We start from the raw sequence: 18,618 nt of genomic DNA, 5'->3' as shown, positions 1-18,618 counted from the left end.
GGATGACTACAAGCCAAAAAAAGAAGATCCTGAAAAAAGAAAGAGGGAGTTCAGAAAGTGATCGAATGAATAGAACAATGGAAGTGAACGCTTTTTAAGAAAGTCCGCAGAATAAAAGTTCCAGAAAACTAATCTTAAGTTTTATCAGATTTCATGACAGATTGACAGCTATTTGGAACAAAATGCTCATACTGTTTCCTAGTACACTTATACTAACCCAGGGTCCAGAATATCACAAGCACCTTTACAACGACATTTATTCCTTGACAGTCATGACACATACCTGAAGTGCTCGGCTTTGTAGAGCCATGGACGCAGATGGTAGAGACCGCAGGAGGACTAACAAAAGTTGGGAGTGTTCAAAGCGATGACCTGAATCATAAAAGTTAAGGCCATCTTCTGTTGATGAAGCATTGATCTGCAAGAAAGCACACGTGATCGCTATAAGTTTAACCTCACACCAAAATCTTAAAGACTAATCATGATAGACAATGCTGGCGTATGAATGTGAACCACACATCACAACAGCCGTAGAAAATCATGATAGACAATATATGGTATCACAGAGCATTTTAGGGAGCCAGATTTAAAACCAACTTTCATCAAGTTTCACACCTTCGTGTAACAATACAAATAAGACAAGTACAAAGTTGACGTGAAAGAACCATGCAGAAACACACCAACACTATTTTATAATAAGAAACGCTATATGCTCCCTCTTTTTTCCACCCAAGTCATAGAAAGTAATACCATGGCAATCAGAAAAGATACCCTATATACTTTTCAATCACTTTGTTCATAAAATGATTAAAAAAATGGGTATCAAGAGCATGCCATACCGAGGCTCCAAGCAAAGTTGTATAGACGTTGTCAGTCATCAGCCTGTTTGGAGCAGATTGAAATGCTTTCAGCAAAGCAAATAGGAGCAATGCGACTTTATCATCAAACATTGTTCCTCCATTTTCATGGAGTCCACTACCCAGGATGTTACTTGTCAAATCAGAACGGGCAACCGAATCAAATGTTAGGTGCCCACTAGAAATTAGAGCACCAATCAATCTAATGATCCCAACGACAACAGCATCACTATTGTCAACATTGTACACGTTATTTCTTGCACTATCAGCACTAATCGAAAGACTTATACCACCAATTTCAGAAACAGACAATATTCTCTCAGTATCTATGGAATTGGTAATGGAAATCGAGTCATTATCACAAATGACAGATGAAAATACATGCTCATTTTCTTGTGGATCTGATGCTGGTTCATTCGGAGACCCTACATTATCATCCTCAACAGAATTTCCATCAGGACCAGAAGGGTCAACACCGGAATCCAACTTCTTTACAGAACCAGACCCGTTGTTCTGACTCTTTTCACTTTGATCAGTTGATGACCTTGTTCTACTCTTACCCATAGCTAAAACATTATCCTCACCAGTTTTAGCTTCTCGCTGCAGCAGAACAAGAAGTGTTTCTATCCCACCTGATGTTATAAATACCTCTGCAAACATCTGAGCTCTTGCAGCATTCGGCTGTACAACTAACCTATACATAAGGTGTAATACCCTCGCAACCTAAAAATATGAAAAAGGTTAAATAGTGTCAGACAGCACGTATTTGTCATATAATTTGATTCATTGCCATTCTTCTAATTACCAACACAAAGGAATGCAATCTGTTAGATCATTATATCTCGAACTGACCCACATTTTACCATGCAAACTATTATAAGATGGTTTTCCAGAATTCAAGTATACATATTCTGACTACTATCACGCAGACTGGAAATGGCGCTAAGATGCAAGGACTGGACGGCATAACTAAAAGATGGCGAAAAATGAATTGAATTGGCATTGAATATGCAATTAACCTAAGATAATACAGGTGAAACACACATATTCATCGCTAGAGATAATTTCCATCCAAGACAAACAGTAATGGAATAGGGAGTATACTAAAATTGGAAAAATAAACTTTCAGGGCAACTAAATTATTATATATAATAGTTGAATGGCATATACTCCCTCTGTTATTTTATAATTGATCTTTTAAGCTAATGGTAGAAAATTTTTACTTCCCCATTTTGGTTGTCAAATGGTGTTAATGGAAAAAAATAACACTAAGGAAACGTATTACCTGATTTGGCTGTGGACTGTCAATTATGAAACCAAGTAACTGACGGAGGTCATCAGCAGCTAAAGAAGGAGATGCTGCTCCCATTAGAAGTTCAATAATCACCAGAAGTTCATCAATCAGAGCATTAAGTTCCCCCATTTGACGCGTATTCCCGTCAAGAGGAAAAGTGGTCTCCGAATCCTTCTCAGAAATCATCCAATAGCATCTTCGACAGCCATCTAGAAGCAGCTGAATAGCTTCGGCATTCCTCATGGCTGTTGCTTCAGTGAAAACCATATCTTGAAGGGATGACAATAGCTTCTTCTGGAGTCCATAATTGCATAGGCTCCATATCTTTATATCTAATAGAAGTGTGCGAAAGAGCTGCACTTTAAGAACATGATTGATCTTCTGAGATTGGCAAAGAGAAACAATGGCAGCAACCAGTTCCTCTTCTTCTACTCCGCCATGCTTCCTGTCGAGGGATGCAAGTGAGTGTAGAAGATAACTCAGAATTCTAGCAAGAATCTCGGGTCCCTGATTACGACACAACTCTTCATTGTTCCCAGGATGTTGAATAGCAACTGATAGGATTCTAAATACAGGAGCAGCAAGAGTTACTGTGGACAAAGACAATGGAAGATTTCCAGGACATGGCTCCAAGCTATCTTTCTGCACATTGCTTACGGTCAAAGGAAGCAGGGACATTGGTCCTCCATAAGCTAGGGCCCAGAAGGACTCCACTGGCTTTATTCTCGTTGCAACATGGACTTGCCCAAGAACCTCAGCTGGTCGCCTTAGAGTGCCTTAACCAAGATAAAAATACAAAGTAAACAATTTTGGTCTAACTACAGCCAGAAAATGAAAATGATTGTTTGGTGTTATCAGATTTAAAGAGCATTTGAGCTAAAATTGTAATAAAAATGGAGTATAAATATAGGCACCTGCTGCTCCCGAAAGTGAAGCATCTGGGCAAAACCGCCCACTTAGCAGACAAGGGTGGTAAAGCAGGTGAGTATATCCTCCAATATCTGCATCCAAATTACTATTTTCCTCTGCCCTATTACGTACATAGTCATTTGTAGCTAGCCAAGGAAGGCCTGCCCCATTCCCAAAACAAGGCAAAACATCCCCACCTCTAGAAGCCAAGCGCGCCATTCTCTCAGGACCAATTGGTTCCTTAAATATATAAACTGGTCCCATCTCTGCAAACAAAGGACATTGACGACGACGACGTTGTAGACCAGCCATAGTAGGAGGAGGATTTGTGCCAATGCAACAGAAAGAGAGGGGCTTGGATATACGAGGGAAATCAAAAGGACGACTTTCGTACAAGGATCCATCAATATAAAGCCGTAATTCACTCTCGGCTTTCCCCAGAAGCCCCTGCTTGCAGCTATGCTCGAGACCAATAAAATACCAACATTGAGGCTTAAATGCATGAGTAAAATGCAGCGAAGACTTTCTTCCTTTCCCGCTACCACTCTCAACCACCAGAAATTGAGCATGGAAATATGCTTCTATTCCCTGATTATCAGCGGACAAAAAGCTGAACAAACGTGGCATATGAGCAGTACCCTCACCAGCGAGGGCACTCGCAGCCGCTGCAGCTGACATGGCGGATGTTTTCCCTGACTTGGCTGCTGCGGCAGCAGCAATTGCAGCTGCCGCAGTTGCAGCATTTAATGTGTCAGCAAATGATTCAATATAGATCCATGTTGCAAATGCGTAGCCATTGGTAAAGGGCCAACGACTTTCTCCGGGACCAAGTAAGCCAGAGCTTTCACCATCAAATTCAAAAGTACAAGCAGGTCCCCTTGATTCCTTTCCACTCATTGTCTTCTCCAAAGCAAGCATCAACGGACTTGACCACGCTGTTGTAATCGCTGTTTTTATAACCTGAAGCCACCTGTGTAAATCATCGACACTAAGGGAGTGTCCAGCTAAATGTTGGATGCATAGTAACAGAACAGAAGCAGCACTCCATTTCATATCAACATCCTTGAAAATTATCTCTTCCACTGATCGCAACAAAACCCCCAATAAACCTGCCGTGGAACACATAGCTCTGTTTCTCGTGCATGACCGTAAAATAACCAGCAACCCCCTAACCATGCGAGTCTTTGGGGACATAAAATTAACGCTATCACCTAAACCAGGAAGCCAAGGAATAAGCTCACCCGAAACAATTGCAGCACGGGAATTCAACATGACACTAGGAGGGTTGCTATCTTCATCCTCTTCAAAACTCTCAACTCCACCCATGGTGGCAATAAGTGAATCGACAACAAGGAAAGCAGTGGCCTCTGACTCTTCTCCAGCGCCAAAACTCTCAATACCGCTGACAACATTCTTTAGTTTGTCTAAGCTTTCAGGTTTCCCCATAATGGCTGAATCCACTAGATGCAGTAGCTCTGGAGAAACATTTGGAACTGTAGCCTTTGGCTTGGGTTTCTGCGGGGAATGAACTGGGGAATACCCAGATTCTGGATGGTGAAAAGAATCCAGACTGGTCTCAGACAGGGACTGCTGCATAGGATCAGGTGCGTCTCTCTCAGGTCCAGGGCTAGAAAGTCGGTCACTTTGCACATCATCCATGGGCATCAAATCATACATCTCCTGAGTCCCGGACAAGTGACTAGTAACTCCTTCGGTGCCACCAAAAGACGACCTCCCAAGATCAGAATTTGAAGTGCTTCCAGGCTCCTTAAGTTCACCCTGTGATTCACTCACAGCTTTTTCCTGATCTCCCAGAGACACTTGTTCAAAATCATCATCCTTGTAGACTCTATCAGATGAACTAATCCCTTGCAATGCCGTATCATCCTTGGCAACAAAACCAGAAGAATCCCCAATATCAAATGCCTCAATCCTATTCTGCAAAGGATTAGCTATATCAGGGTTATCAGTAACATCAGCTTCTTCTGCGAGCTTTCTTTCATCATCTTCTTCCATTCTATCAACTTATAAAGAGTACACTCATTCACACCGTTCTCTCAGCCTCCACCTGTTTAAACATCCAATTAAGTAAAAAAAGTTAAAGCTCGTGAGTCGAATGCATCGACACTGATGCAGATGAGAACTAAAGTTGAGAACAAAGGCACTACGATTGAACCAAAGAAACTATTTATGATATAGTCACTTGGATCTACTACGAGTTACATATACAGCATGAGAAAAAATACAAAAACCCGTGCAAATCACAGAACAATGCACAGCAAAGATTCAATTAGAAGATCAGATCTTAGCGAGGATCGATTAGGGAAATTTTGAAATTCGTATAAAAAAAAAAAATCATTCCGCAAGTATCATCGAGAACTGTGAAAGAAGAAAATGCTCATAGAAATCAATACGGAAAGAGAATACGCACGGATCGGACCGGAGAGATGTACGGATATGGTAAACCAAATTAAATCGGAAGCAGTCCAGCGAATCTGATAGATTATAGGGAATCTATCCTCCGACGGCGGAACGAAAGCTTGGTAAATGGAGAATGAGAAAGATTCAGAGGACGACGAAAGTAAAAGAGAGGTGGAGACGACGATCGGAGAAAGAGTAGCGAAGGGAGGCGACTTGGGCGCGCGGGAGAGAGAGAAGAAGAAGAGAGAGAGAGATTTGTGGTTTTTTACTGATTTTGGGATTTATCATTTAAGTATTTTTGCTATCCCCATATGTACTTAATAACACTAATTACTGTGTATTTCTTCTTTTTTACTACTAAAATTATTATGATACGATATAAAATCATCTAATACGTCTACATGTGGATACTTTTCTTTTTTTGGGTCAAAGTAATTACTTTCTAAATCTACCTTTCAAAGTCTTTCAACAAGTGTTATTAGGGCATTGGAAAAAAACAAACAAAAACATTTATTATAATTTTGACATAAACTTCAATCATAATACTTGTTTAGGTGGAAGTCATCATTGTGTGTTAGTTACACTTGCACAACATATCATAAAACCCCCTTTCAACCCAGCTTAGTTTATATTTACGGTACCATTAGTGGAATTTAAAAACTCAGTAATTTATGAGATATGTAAGAGGAAAAACTCAAAAAAGTATTAAGGACTCATTTATGGGCCTTGTATATCAGCTAAAGATATAACGTAGGCCCAATAGCAATAGTGGTACCTTGACTTCTTCAACCCTAGCTAAGTCACCACTCACTAGAAGAGATCTGCAAACTTACCAAGACAAAACATTACACCTTCGTGATGATCTTTCTTCTTTTGTTTTCAAACTCATAGGATCATTAATTATTATATGTTTTACAACTCTTAAACAAACAGAAGAAAGTATGGCTAATTGATAGTGCGTTTCTTGACGGGAATGGCATGTAACGGTTTGGTCTTATGTAATGTGATACCAAAGGTCGTCTCGTCCATGTCCAAGTCCTCAGGAGAGATGCCGTTTGCAAGCTTCCATTCAAAGGAATAAAGAAGCGAAGCAAGCATGAGAGGCACGGTCTTCACAGCCAAAGGCAATCCCGGACATATTCTACGTCCCGCCCCAAACGGTGTTAGCTCATAATCTCTACCTTTCACGTCAATCTCTTTCCCTATAAACCTCTCAGGCTCGAACTGTGTCGGGTTCTCCCACACACTCGGGTCCCTTCCTATGGCCCAAACGTTCACCAAAACCTGAGCATCTTTAGGCACCATGAATCCAAGAATCTCCAAATCCGTCTCTGCTTCCCGCGGGAGGAGTAGGGGAAGAGCTGGGTGCAAACGGAAAGTTTCTTTTACAACCGCTTGTAAATAGGGCAACTCTGAGATATCTGACTCTTGAACGACACCGTTTTCTCCTATCACTCGGTCTATCTCGGCCTGAGCTTTCGCCATCGTTTTAGGGTTTTTTAGTAACTCTGCCATTGCCCACTCTACGTTAGTAGAGCTTGTATCCGTGCCTGCTGCAAACATATCCTGACATATATAATCACATATCAGTAACGGCGACATTTCAGAAGGCTTTACATATAAGTATATATATATATATAAGTTATATAACAATTCATCTCAAAACTTCAGTAAACAGAACTTCTTCTTTCTTAACAAACAAAACATATATAGATTCTTGTAAATGCAATGAATATGTTACTCCCTCCGTTAGTAAAAACACGCATTTTAAGAAATAGTTACATTTAAAAGTTTAACCAATCACAAACAAGTCTGCATAATATAAAATATAAATTTAATCTAAAAGTTGCATAGAAAGTTAGAAACATCCTATATTATGAAACAAAAATACTTCTTTAAACATCATATATTATGAAACGGAGGGAGTATTAAATAATCAAATCGTACCCTCGAAGTTTCCGTCTTAAGATTTGTTGGAATATTAGTAATTACGATTGATGACATCACAAAACTAGCGGATTCAGTGCTAGCTAGTAGGACTTACAAAGAGAAGGTGTTCAATATCGCTATTGTCGAGCTCAGGTTCAACTCCTTGTGTGAGAGCAAGAAGCGAATCCAAGAAATCTATGTCGGAAACATCATCTGTAGATTCATTCCGCAATGCTATTTTCGCATCCATGAACCCACGAAAAAGCCTAAACAACCTCTCAGTGCAACCCTTCATATTCTTTCTATTACTTTGCAGATCAAGGAAACCCAAAAATGGAAAAAAGTTGGCAAGGTCTGGTTTCCCTATAGCTACCATGACAGCAGTCACCGTTTCCTGGAACCCATTCGAAATTTTCGAGTCGTAGCTACCGAGATCAACGGAAAACAAAATGTTCGATATGATATTAAGAGCTGTGGTGAAAGATGCACGAGAAATATCAACTTCTTCTTCTCTCTCGCTGCTTTCACTCACGAATTTCACAAGCTCTTGCACCTTCTTCTTTCGCAGAGATTTAGTGGTTTCGATACGCTGCGGGGAGAACATGAGACTCGCAGACAATTTTCTCAACAACCTGACAAAACAGAACAACAATTTATGACCCCTTTTTACGTCTTTATTGCGTTTTTTAATTTTTTACATTTAATGATTATAGGTTTAAAGTTTAAACACACAAGATTTTGGGAGTACATATATATACTACTATAATCATTTGAAAATTGTTAAGGCAAATTCAAGGGACCAAAATAAATAGGTCTGCGTTTACAATTTTCATCTAGTACATAATTGTGTTTATTGTTTTTTTCTCATATTATATTAATAACTACTATTGTGTTTTTTAATTAATAGAAAAATATCGATATACATTATACAGTATATACTTTAGCTGTAAAAGAGTAAGTTTTTTTTGCATTTGAAACAAAACAATGGAATCTCTAATTAACCACAAAAATATAATCATGAGAAAATAATAGTACCATAGGAGAAAAAAATGTGAGGTATTGGTTAAAAAAAAAAAAAATGTTAGGTACTAATTATACCTACAACGAGCCGAAGACGATGGAAGCCAGGCTACGGAACCCTCGTGGTGATTGATGGACCGTATAGAGTTAGTTGATTTACGGCCAGACAAGATTTGGTCGTGTGTTCTTAGTACTTCTCTTGGAGCTTCTAGTGAAGCTATTACCACTGAGTTTAAACGTCCGAGCTTAAGACTCATAATTGGCCCATAAGTCTTTGAGAGGTCGGCAAATGAGCGGTGAGGGCTTTGACCGACTTGGTGAATGTTTCCGATTATCGGCAATCGTGGAGGTCCAGGAGGTAGCGTGGCGGATCGGTAAGAGCTTCGTCGGAATCTTGTGGTGGTGGTGAAGATAAGGAAACATGATGAGAGAAAGCAAAGGAGCAAGAACATAACATTTTCTGAGATTATTTCCATCTGTGTTATAAAATTATTTGGTTTAGTTGACTCATATTTATAATGTTTAGGTACCAACCCGTAGTAACACGACCAAATCTTGTCTGGCCGTAAATCAGATAAAATTAAACCAGATAAAATTATTTGGTTTAGTTGATCTACGGCATAAGATTCTCTTCCAAATCCACGATGGATCCGATTTTCTACTACTAGTAGTAGTAAATAGCGAATCCCACGATAGATGTTTTTTCAAGGACCCAGCGTTTGCAAAAGTCTAAGAATGAATTTTACAATTAAAAGATACACAGAGGGGGCATGATTAAGATATTAAAGCATTATGTTAATTTTAATAATAAAGAAACTGTAAAAGTCTCCATGAGGTTGTAAAAGGTGAGATTTGGGAACATCCGGAGTTCAGAGTACAAATATATATTTTTCGTAGTTGACAAAAATAATTGTATATAAAAAATTTTCAAATTTTATCAAAAGTTATTGTATATCATTCTTTTTTTTTAGGGGAATTCATAATGCTTAGGCCCAAAAACATAGTAACAGCTCTGTTTTCCTAATTCAGTGGGTTCTACTTTGTTACAAAAGTTATAGATTCAGATTTCAGTTAGAGCATCTTAAATTATATATATCTTTTAAAAATAAGAATTTTTAGAAAGTTAATTAAAATTATCTTCCTCCAATGGTAAAACTTTCATTGAGATTCTTTTTTTGAAAAATATTATTTTCAAAATAAAAATATTTTAAATATAACATAATTAGTTTAACTGTTTACACATGAAATCGTATGAATTTATATCTTTTTGTGTGCGTTAGAAGGAGAAGAAGATAGATTGGTAAAAGGTAATGAGGTTTGCTTTTCCTTTGAAGAGGAAGGCTTTTTATTAATAAGGTTTAGGGGGTGTAGGTTAGGTTTAATACGTTTTGGTTTGCGTTGTTGTTAGGCTGTTAACAATCAATGTCAAAGTAAAGTATTTACCTAAACTAAAAAGCATAATCATTGAACAGAAAGACTATAAACACTAAACATGGAACAATAAGTATGGTGTCGACACTCCTAAGCAACATCTAAAAAGCATTTGCCACAACCAACAAACACAAACTCAATCAATACAAGACTCAACACTTACCTAATCTAACAGAAAAACCAATGCAATAGAAGAAGATAAATTGCCTTTCTTCAATGGTGAGAACGGGATACATACCAAGTCACCTTGCTAAGCTGCAAGGGAGATCATGTTGTTCGTGTTAAAGAGGTAATATGTGTTTGGAATAGGAATCTTTGAACATTGTTCGGTTCATAATATATGATGTCGTATAATGTTCGTTGTCTAATTTGATCTCACATCAAGTATCTTCGATTTTGTTCTTATTTTTTTTTTTTCAATTTTGTGATATATGTTTAATATTTTCGAATTATGTAAATTTTTTTAAAATGTAATATAACTAATTGAAATAATTATTTTTATTTTGGATTATTAAATAATTTACTAAAATTTGATAAATAAGAAATAATTGTTTGAAATTTGTTATTTTAATGATTAAGCAACTTTGATAGAGATTTTTTAGTGGAATGATGATTTTGTTTAAAGTTTAAGTGGGTTGCTTTAATTATTTTAATATTAATTATGAGCAACTCATATGAGTTACTTTAGATGGTTTTAGACACTTGTCTATAGTAAATTAGCTCAATTATTATATTAAATGAAAGTTTAATTATATAACTAAAATGTATTATAAAATTAGTATTTTTGGGTTTAAATATTCATTTAAATATTTTTAATGGATAGAGGTTTTTTTTTTGTTGCTGATCAGACATTAATTAAAATAATACTCCAAAATTAGTAGTTCAAATAAAAAGAATCGAGTTGAGAGTACAAATATCTATTTTTCGTAGTTGACAAAAATAATTTAGTATCAAAAATTTTACAGATGCGCAAAATTTCCAAATTTTATAAATTTCCAAATTTTATCAAAAATTATTGTATATCATTCTTTTTTAGGGGAATTCATAATGTTTAGGCCCAAAAACATAGTAACAGCTCTGTTTTCCTAATTCAGTAGTACCTTTGAGTGTATGGCGGACGGCGAGACTCTTCTTGGGTATCTGTCATAGCATGTTCAATAACTTTCTCGTATATATGAAAATACTAAAGTTGCCCCAATTTAAATTTGAGAAAAAGAAAAAAGTATGGAACAAACATTTTAAATTGAATATTGTAATTTTTTTTTACTAACGTAGTTATTTTAAACACCTTCGATCGTGATGATCGTCTTTTATTTTTAAACTCATAGGATCATTAGTTACAACTCTTAAATTAAACAAACAGAAGAAAGTATGGCTAACTGATAGTGCGTTTCTTGACAGGAATGGCTTGTAATGGTTTGGTCTTATGTAATGTGATACCAAAGGTCTCGTCCATGTCCAAGTCCTCAGGGGAGATGCCGTTCGGAAGCTTCCATTCAAAGGAATAAAGAAGCGAAGCAAGCATGAGAGAAACGGTCTTCACAGCCAAAGGCAATCCCGGACATATTCTACGTCCCGCCCCAAACGGTGTTAGCTCATAATCTCTACCTTTCACGTCAATCTCTTTCCCTATAAACCTCTCAGGCTCGAACTGTGTCGGGTTCTCCCACACACTCGGGTCCCTTCCTATGGCCCAAACGTTCACCAAAACCTGAGCATCTTTAGGCACCATGAATCCAAGAATCTCCACATCCGTCTCTGCATCCCGCGGGAGGAGTAGGGGAAGAGCTGGGTGCAAACGGAAAGTTTCTTTTACAACCGCTTGTAAATAGGGCAACTCTGAGATATCTGACTCTTGAACGACACCGTTTTCTCCTATCACTCGGTCTATCTCGGCCTGAGCTTTCGCCATCGTTTTAGGGTTTTTTAGTAACTCTGCCATTGCCCACTCTACGTTAGTAGAGCTTGTATCCGTGCCTGCTGCAAACATATCCTGACATATATAATCACATATCAGTAACGGCGACATTTCAGAAGGCTTTACATATAAGTATATATATATATATAAGTTATATAACAATTCATCTCAAAACTTCAGTAAACAGAACTTCTTCTTTCTTAACAAACAAAACATATATAGATTCTTGTAAATGCAATGAATATGTTACTCCCTCCGTTAGTAAAAACACGCATTTTAAGAAATAGTTACATTTAAAAGTTTAACCAATCACAAACAAGTCTGCATAATATAAAATATAAATTTAATCTAAAAGTTGCATAGAAAGTTAGAAACATCCTATATTATGAAACAAAAATACTTCTTTAAACATCATATATTATGAAACGGAGGGAGTATTAAATAATCAAATCGTACCCTCGAAGTTTCCGTCTTAAGATTTGTTGGAATATTAGTAATTACGATTGATGACATCACAAAACTAGCGGATTCAGTGCTAGCTAGTAGGACTTACAAAGAGAAGGTGTTCAATATCGCTATTGTCGAGCTCAGGTTCAACTCCTTGTGTGAGAGCAAGAAGCGAATCCAAGAAATCTATGTCGGAAACATCATCTGTAGATTCATTCCGCAATGCTATTTTCGCATCCATGAACCCACGAAAAAGCCTAAACAACCTCTCAGTGCAACCCTTCATATTCTTTCTATTACTTTGCAGATCAAGGAAACCCAAAAATGGAAAAAAGTTGGCAAGGTCTGGTTTCCCTATAGCTACCATGACAGCAGTCACCGTTTCCTGGAACCCATTCGAAATTTTCGAGTCGTAGCTACCGAGATCAACGGAAAACAAAATGTTCGATATGATATTAAGAGCTGTGGTGAAAGATGCACGAGAAATATCAACATCTTCTTCTCTCTCGCTGCTTTCACTCACGAATTTCACAAGCTCTTGCACCTTCTTCTTTCGCAGAGATTTAGTGGTTTCGATACGCTGCGGGGAGAACATGAGACTCGCAGACAATTTTCTCAACAACCTGACAAAACAGAACAACAATTTATGACCCCTTTTTACGTCTTTATTGCGTTTTTTAATTTTTTACATTTAATGATTATAGGTTTAAAGTTTAAACACACAAGATTTTGGGAGTACATATATATACTACTATAATCATTTGAAAATTGTTAAGGCAAATTCAAGGGACCAAAATAAATAGGTCTGCGTTTACAATTTTCATCTAGTACATAATTGTGTTTATTGTTTTTTTCTCATATTATATTAATAACTACTATTGTGTTTTTTAATTAATAGAAAAATATCGATATACATTATACAGTATATACTTTAGCTGTAAAAGAGTAAGTTTTTTTTGCATTTGAAACAAAACAATGGAATCTCTAATTAACCACAAAAATATAATCATGAGAAAATAATAGTACCATAGGAGAAAAAAATGTGAGGTATTGGTTAAAAAAAAAAAAAATGTTAGGTACTAATTATACCTACAACGAGCCGAAGACGATGGAAGCCAGGCTACGGAACCCTCGTGGTGATTGATGGACCGTATAGAGTTAGTTGATTTACGGCCAGACAAGATTTGGTCGTGTGTTCTTAGTACTTCTCTTGGAGCTTCTAGTGAAGCTATTACCACTGAGTTTAAACGTCCGAGCTTAAGACTCATAATTGGCCCATAAGTCTTTGAGAGGTCGGCAAATGAGCGGTGAGGGCTTTGACCGACTTGGTGAATGTTTCCGATTATCGGCAATCGTGGAGGTCCAGGAGGTAGCGTGGCGGATCGGTAAGAGCTTCGTCGGAATCTTGTGGTGGTGGTGAAGATAAGGAAACATGATGAGAGAAAGCAAAGGAGCAAGAACATAACATTTTCTGAGATTATTTCCATCTGTGTTATAAAATTATTTGGTTTAGTTGACTCATATTTATAATGTTTAGGTACCAACCCGTAGTAACACGACCAAATCTTGTCTGGCCGTAAATCAGATAAAATTAAACCAGATAAAATTATTTGGTTTAGTTGATCTACGGCATAAGATTCTCTTCCAAATCCACGATGGATCCGATTTTCTACTACTAGTAGTAGTAAATAGCGAATCCCACGATAGATGTTTTTTCAAGGACCCAGCGTTTGCAAAAGTCTAAGAATGAATTTTACAATTAAAAGATACACAGAGGGGGCATGATTAAGATATTAAAGCATTATGTTAATTTTAATAATAAAGAAACTGTAAAAGTCTCCATGAGGTTGTAAAAGGTGAGATTTGGGAACATCCGGAGTTCAGAGTACAAATATATATTTTTCGTAGTTGACAAAAATAATTGTATATAAAAAATTTTCAAATTTTATCAAAAGTTATTGTATATCATTCTTTTTTTTTAGGGGAATTCATAATGCTTAGGCCCAAAAACATAGTAACAGCTCTGTTTTCCTAATTCAGTGGGTTCTACTTTGTTACAAAAGTTATAGATTCAGATTTCAGTTAGAGCATCTTAAATTATATATATCTTTTAAAAATAAGAATTTTTAGAAAGTTAATTAAAATTATCTTCCTCCAATGGTAAAACTTTCATTGAGATTCTTTTTTTGAAAAATATTATTTTCAAAATAAAAATATTTTAAATATAACATAATTAGTTTAACTGTTTACACATGAAATCGTATGAATTTATATCTTTTTGTGTGCGTTAGAAGGAGAAGAAGATAGATTGGTAAAAGGTAATGAGGTTTGCTTTTCCTTTGAAGAGGAAGGCTTTTTATTAATAAGGTTTAGGGGGTGTAGGTTAGGTTTAATACGTTTTGGTTTGCGTTGTTGTTAGGCTGTTAACAATCAATGTCAAAGTAAAGTATTTACCTAAACTAAAAAGCATAATCATTGAACAGAAAGACTATAAACACTAAACATGGAACAATAAGTATGGTGTCGACACTCCTAAGCAACATCTAAAAAGCATTTGCCACAACCAACAAACACAAACTCAATCAATACAAGACTCAACACTTACCTAATCTAACAGAAAAACCAATGCAATAGAAGAAGATAAATTGCCTTTCTTCAATGGTGAGAACGGGATACATACCAAGTCACCTTGCTAAGCTGCAAGGGAGATCATGTTGTTCGTGTTAAAGAGGTAATATGTGTTTGGAATAGGAATCTTTGAACATTGTTCGGTTCATAATATATGATGTCGTATAATGTTCGTTGTCTAATTTGATCTCACATCAAGTATCTTCGATTTTGTTCTTATTTTTTTTTTTTCAATTTTGTGATATATGTTTAATATTTTCGAATTATGTAAATTTTTTTAAAATGTAATATAACTAATTGAAATAATTATTTTTATTTTGGATTATTAAATAATTTACTAAAATTTGATAAATAAGAAATAATTGTTTGAAATTTGTTATTTTAATGATTAAGCAACTTTGATAGAGATTTTTTAGTGGAATGATGATTTTGTTTAAAGTTTAAGTGGGTTGCTTTAATTATTTTAATATTAATTATGAGCAACTCATATGAGTTACTTTAGATGGTTTTAGACACTTGTCTATAGTAAATTAGCTCAATTATTATATTAAATGAAAGTTTAATTATATAACTAAAATGTATTATAAAATTAGTATTTTTGGGTTTAAATATTCATTTAAATATTTTTAATGGATAGAGGTTTTTTTTTTGTTGCTGATCAGACATTAATTAAAATAATACTCCAAAATTAGTAGTTCAAATAAAAAGAATCGAGTTGAGAGTACAAATATCTATTTTTCGTAGTTGACAAAAATAATTTAGTATCAAAAATTTTACAGATGCGCAAAATTTCCAAATTTTATAAATTTCCAAATTTTATCAAAAATTATTGTATATCATTCTTTTTTAGGGGAATTCATAATGTTTAGGCCCAAAAACATAGTAACAGCTCTGTTTTCCTAATTCAGTAGTACCTTTGAGTGTATGGCGGACGGCGAGACTCTTCTTGGGTATCTGTCATAGCATGTTCAATAACTTTCTCGTATATATGAAAATACTAAAGTTGCCCCAATTTAAATTTGAGAAAAAGAAAAAAGTATGGAACAAACATTTTAAATTGAATATTGTAATTTTTTTTTACTAACGTAGTTATTTTAAACACCTTCGATCGTGATGATCGTCTTTTATTTTTAAACTCATAGGATCATTAGTTACAACTCTTAAATTAAACAAACAGAAGAAAGTATGGCTAACTGATAGTGCGTTTCTTGACAGGAATGGCTTGTAATGGTTTGGTCTTATGTAATGTGATACCAAAGGTCTCGTCCATGTCCAAGTCCTCAGGGGAGATGCCGTTCGGAAGCTTCCATTCAAAGGAATAAAGAAGCGAAGCAAGCATGAGAGAAACGGTCTTCACAGCCAAAGGCAATCCCGGACATATTCTACGTCCCGCCCCAAACGGTGTTAGCTCATAATCTCTACCTTTCACGTCAATCTCTTTCCCTATAAACCTCTCAGGCTCGAACTGTGTCGGGTTCTCCCACACACTCGGGTCCCTTCCTATGGCCCAAACGTTCACCAAAACCTGAGCATCTTTAGGCACCATGAATCCAAGAATCTCCACATCCGTCTCTGCATCCCGCGGGAGGAGTAGGGGAAGAGCTGGGTGCAAACGGAAAGTTTCTTTTACAACCGCTTGTAAATAGGGCAACTCTGAGATATCTGACTCTTGAACGACACCGTTTTCTCCTATCACTCGGTCTATCTCGGCCTGAGCTTTCGCCATCGTTTTAGGGTTTTTTAGTAACTCTGCCATTGCCCACTCTACGTTAGTAGAGCTTGTATCCGTGCCTGCTGCAAACATATCCTGACATATATAATCACATATCAGTAACGGCGACATTTCAGAAGGCTTTACATAAATAAACAATTCAATGATTCATCTCAAAACTTCAGTTAACAGAACTTCTTCTTTTTTAATAAACAGAACATATGTTCCTGTAAAAGCATTGAATATGTTTTTAAACGATCAAATCGTACCCTCGAAGTTTCCTTCTTAAGATTTGTTGGAATGTTATGATTGATGAGATCAGAAAACTAGTGGATTCAATGTTGGTAGGACTTACCAAGAGAAGGTGTTCAATATCGCTATTGTCGAGCTCAGGTTCATCTCCTTGTGTGAGGGCAAGAAGCGAATCCAAGAAATCTATGTCGGAAACATCATCTGTAGTATCATTCCGCAATGCTATTTTCGCATCCATGAACCCACGAAAAAGCCTAAACAACCTCTCAGTGGAACCCTTCATATTCTTTCTATTACTTTGCAGATCAAGGAAACCCAAAAATGGAAAAAAGTTGGCAAGGTCTGGTTTCCCGACAGCTACCATGACAGCAGTCACCGTTTCCTGGAACCCATTCGAAATTTTCGAGTCGTAGCTACCGAGATCAACGGAAAACAAAATGTTCGATACGATATTAAGAGCTGTGGTGAAAGATGCACGAGAAATATCAACTTCTTCTTCTTCTCTCTCGCTGCTTTCACTCACGAATTTCACAAGCTCTTGCACCTTCTTCATTCGCAGAGCTTTAGTGGTTTCGATACGCTGCGAGGAGAACATGAGACTCACAGACAATTTTCTCAACAACCTGACAAAACAGAACAACGATTTATGATCCCTTTTTAGGTCTTAATTTGTTGCGTTTTATATTTTTTACATGTAATGATTATAGGTTTAAGTTAAAAACACACAAGATTTTGGTAGTACATAAATATATAATACATATGTATATAACTGTAATCATTTGAAAATTGTAAAAGCAGACTCAAGGGAACAAAATAAATAGGTCTGCGTGTACACCAATAATACAACTAGAAACAATCTAGCTAGTATAACTTGTGTTAATTGTTTATTTCTCATATTATATTAATATTTAGTAACTAGTGTCTATTGTGTTTTTTAGTAGAAAAAATATCGATATGCAATATATAGTTTAGCTGTAAAAGAATAAGTTTTTTTTTGCATTTGAAACAATGGAATCTCTAATTAACCACAAAAAAATAATCATGAGAAATTAATAGTACCATAGGAAAAAAAAAAGTTAGGTGCTAATTATACCTCCAACGACCCGAAGACGATGGAAGCCAGGCTACGGAAAGCTCGTGGTGATTGATGGACCGTATAGAGTTAGTTGATTTACGGCCAGACAAGATTTGGTCGTGTGTTCTTAGTACTTCTCTTGCAGCTTCTGGTGAAGCTATGACCACTGAGTTTAAACGTCCAAGCTTAAGACTTATAATTGGCCCATAAGTCTTTGAGAGGTCGGCCAATGAGCGGTGAGGATTTCTACCGACTTGGTGAATGTTTCCGATTATCGGTAATCGTGGAGGTCCAGGAGGTAGCGTGGCGGGTTGGTAAGAGCTCCGTCGGAATCTTGCGGTGGTGAAAATAATAAGGAAACATGACGAGAGAAAGCAAAGGAGCAAGAACATAACATTTTCTGAGATTATTTCCATCTGTGTTATAAAATTATTTGGTTTAGTTAACTTATATTTATAATGTTTAGGTGCCAATTATAGGTGGGCCAGTGGTAGGATGGATTTCTGGTTGAGGGTGAGATTCCCAATACTCCCGGGTTCGAATCCCCACGGCTGCAAACACCTTAAGTGGTCACCGCAGGAAAATCTAATATTGGGCTATTCGGCCTTCAGGAACCACTCTTGCCGTCTTCGGGACGCACGCCAAACCTTCGGCCTAGTGGACTAGTCATCATCCACTGGGCTTTGGATACCTAGATTATCAAAAAAAAAAAAAAAGTTTGGGTGC

The 18,618-nt window shown here is 36.5% G+C and overlaps 4 protein-coding genes across 6 annotated transcripts in view; all 4 read right to left on the bottom strand.

Annotated features, from left to right (window-relative positions):
- The window catches only part of LOC104788751 (BEACH domain-containing protein C2), a 12,953-nt gene extending 7,201 nt beyond the window's left edge, over window positions 1–5,752 (bottom strand). The window contains exons 1-6 of the mRNA XM_010514535.2: window positions 5,492–5,752; window positions 3,066–5,128; window positions 2,143–2,927; window positions 840–1,580; window positions 284–418; window positions 9–29 (exon numbers count right to left, since the gene is read on the bottom strand). Of these exons, the coding sequence (XP_010512837.1) occupies window positions 9–29; window positions 284–418; window positions 840–1,580; window positions 2,143–2,927; window positions 3,066–5,076 (3,693 nt within the window). The 5' untranslated portion in view covers window positions 5,077–5,128; window positions 5,492–5,752. The remainder of the gene's footprint in view (window positions 1–8; window positions 30–283; window positions 419–839; window positions 1,581–2,142; window positions 2,928–3,065; window positions 5,129–5,491) is intronic.
- LOC104784779 (cytochrome P450 76C4) lies at window positions 6,183–8,960 on the bottom strand. Of its 2 annotated transcripts, none has more exons than XM_010509853.2 (3): window positions 8,509–8,960; window positions 7,526–8,042; window positions 6,183–7,047 (listed from the first exon to the last, which is right to left on the bottom strand). In XM_010509853.2, the coding sequence occupies exons 1-3, from the start codon at window positions 8,904–8,906 to the stop codon at window positions 6,427–6,429; spliced, it is 1,536 nt and encodes a 511-aa protein (XP_010508155.1). In that variant the 5' UTR covers window positions 8,907–8,960; the 3' UTR covers window positions 6,183–6,426. The 2 variants fall into 2 exon arrangements, with proteins under 2 accessions (XP_010508155.1, XP_019101168.1); XM_019245623.1 differs by having other exon boundaries at window positions 6,293–7,047; window positions 8,513–8,572.
- On the bottom strand, window positions 11,083–13,761 carry LOC104784778 (cytochrome P450 76C4-like). 2 transcript variants are annotated; one of them, XM_010509852.2, is made up of 3 exons: window positions 13,316–13,761; window positions 12,333–12,849; window positions 11,083–11,854 (listed from the first exon to the last, which is right to left on the bottom strand). In XM_010509852.2, the coding sequence occupies exons 1-3, from the start codon at window positions 13,711–13,713 to the stop codon at window positions 11,237–11,239; spliced, it is 1,533 nt and encodes a 510-aa protein (XP_010508154.1). In that variant the 5' UTR covers window positions 13,714–13,761; the 3' UTR covers window positions 11,083–11,236. The 2 variants fall into 2 exon arrangements, with proteins under 2 accessions (XP_010508154.1, XP_019101167.1); XM_019245622.1 differs by having other exon boundaries at window positions 13,320–13,374.
- LOC104784777 (cytochrome P450 76C4) lies at window positions 15,905–18,308 on the bottom strand. Its single transcript, XM_010509851.2, has 3 exons — window positions 17,911–18,308; window positions 16,921–17,440; window positions 15,905–16,661 (listed from the first exon to the last, which is right to left on the bottom strand). Exons 1-3 carry the CDS (start codon window positions 18,306–18,308, stop codon window positions 16,044–16,046), a joined length of 1,536 nt encoding a protein of 511 aa, XP_010508153.1. The 3' UTR covers window positions 15,905–16,043.

Source organism: Camelina sativa, chromosome 5 (genome assembly GCF_000633955.1).
Source record: "Camelina sativa cultivar DH55 chromosome 5, Cs, whole genome shotgun sequence".
Classification (NCBI taxonomy): Eukaryota; Viridiplantae; Streptophyta; class Magnoliopsida; order Brassicales; family Brassicaceae; genus Camelina; species Camelina sativa.
Note: the sequence above shows the minus strand (reverse complement) of the source record. Positions and strands in the feature narration are given on the sequence as shown.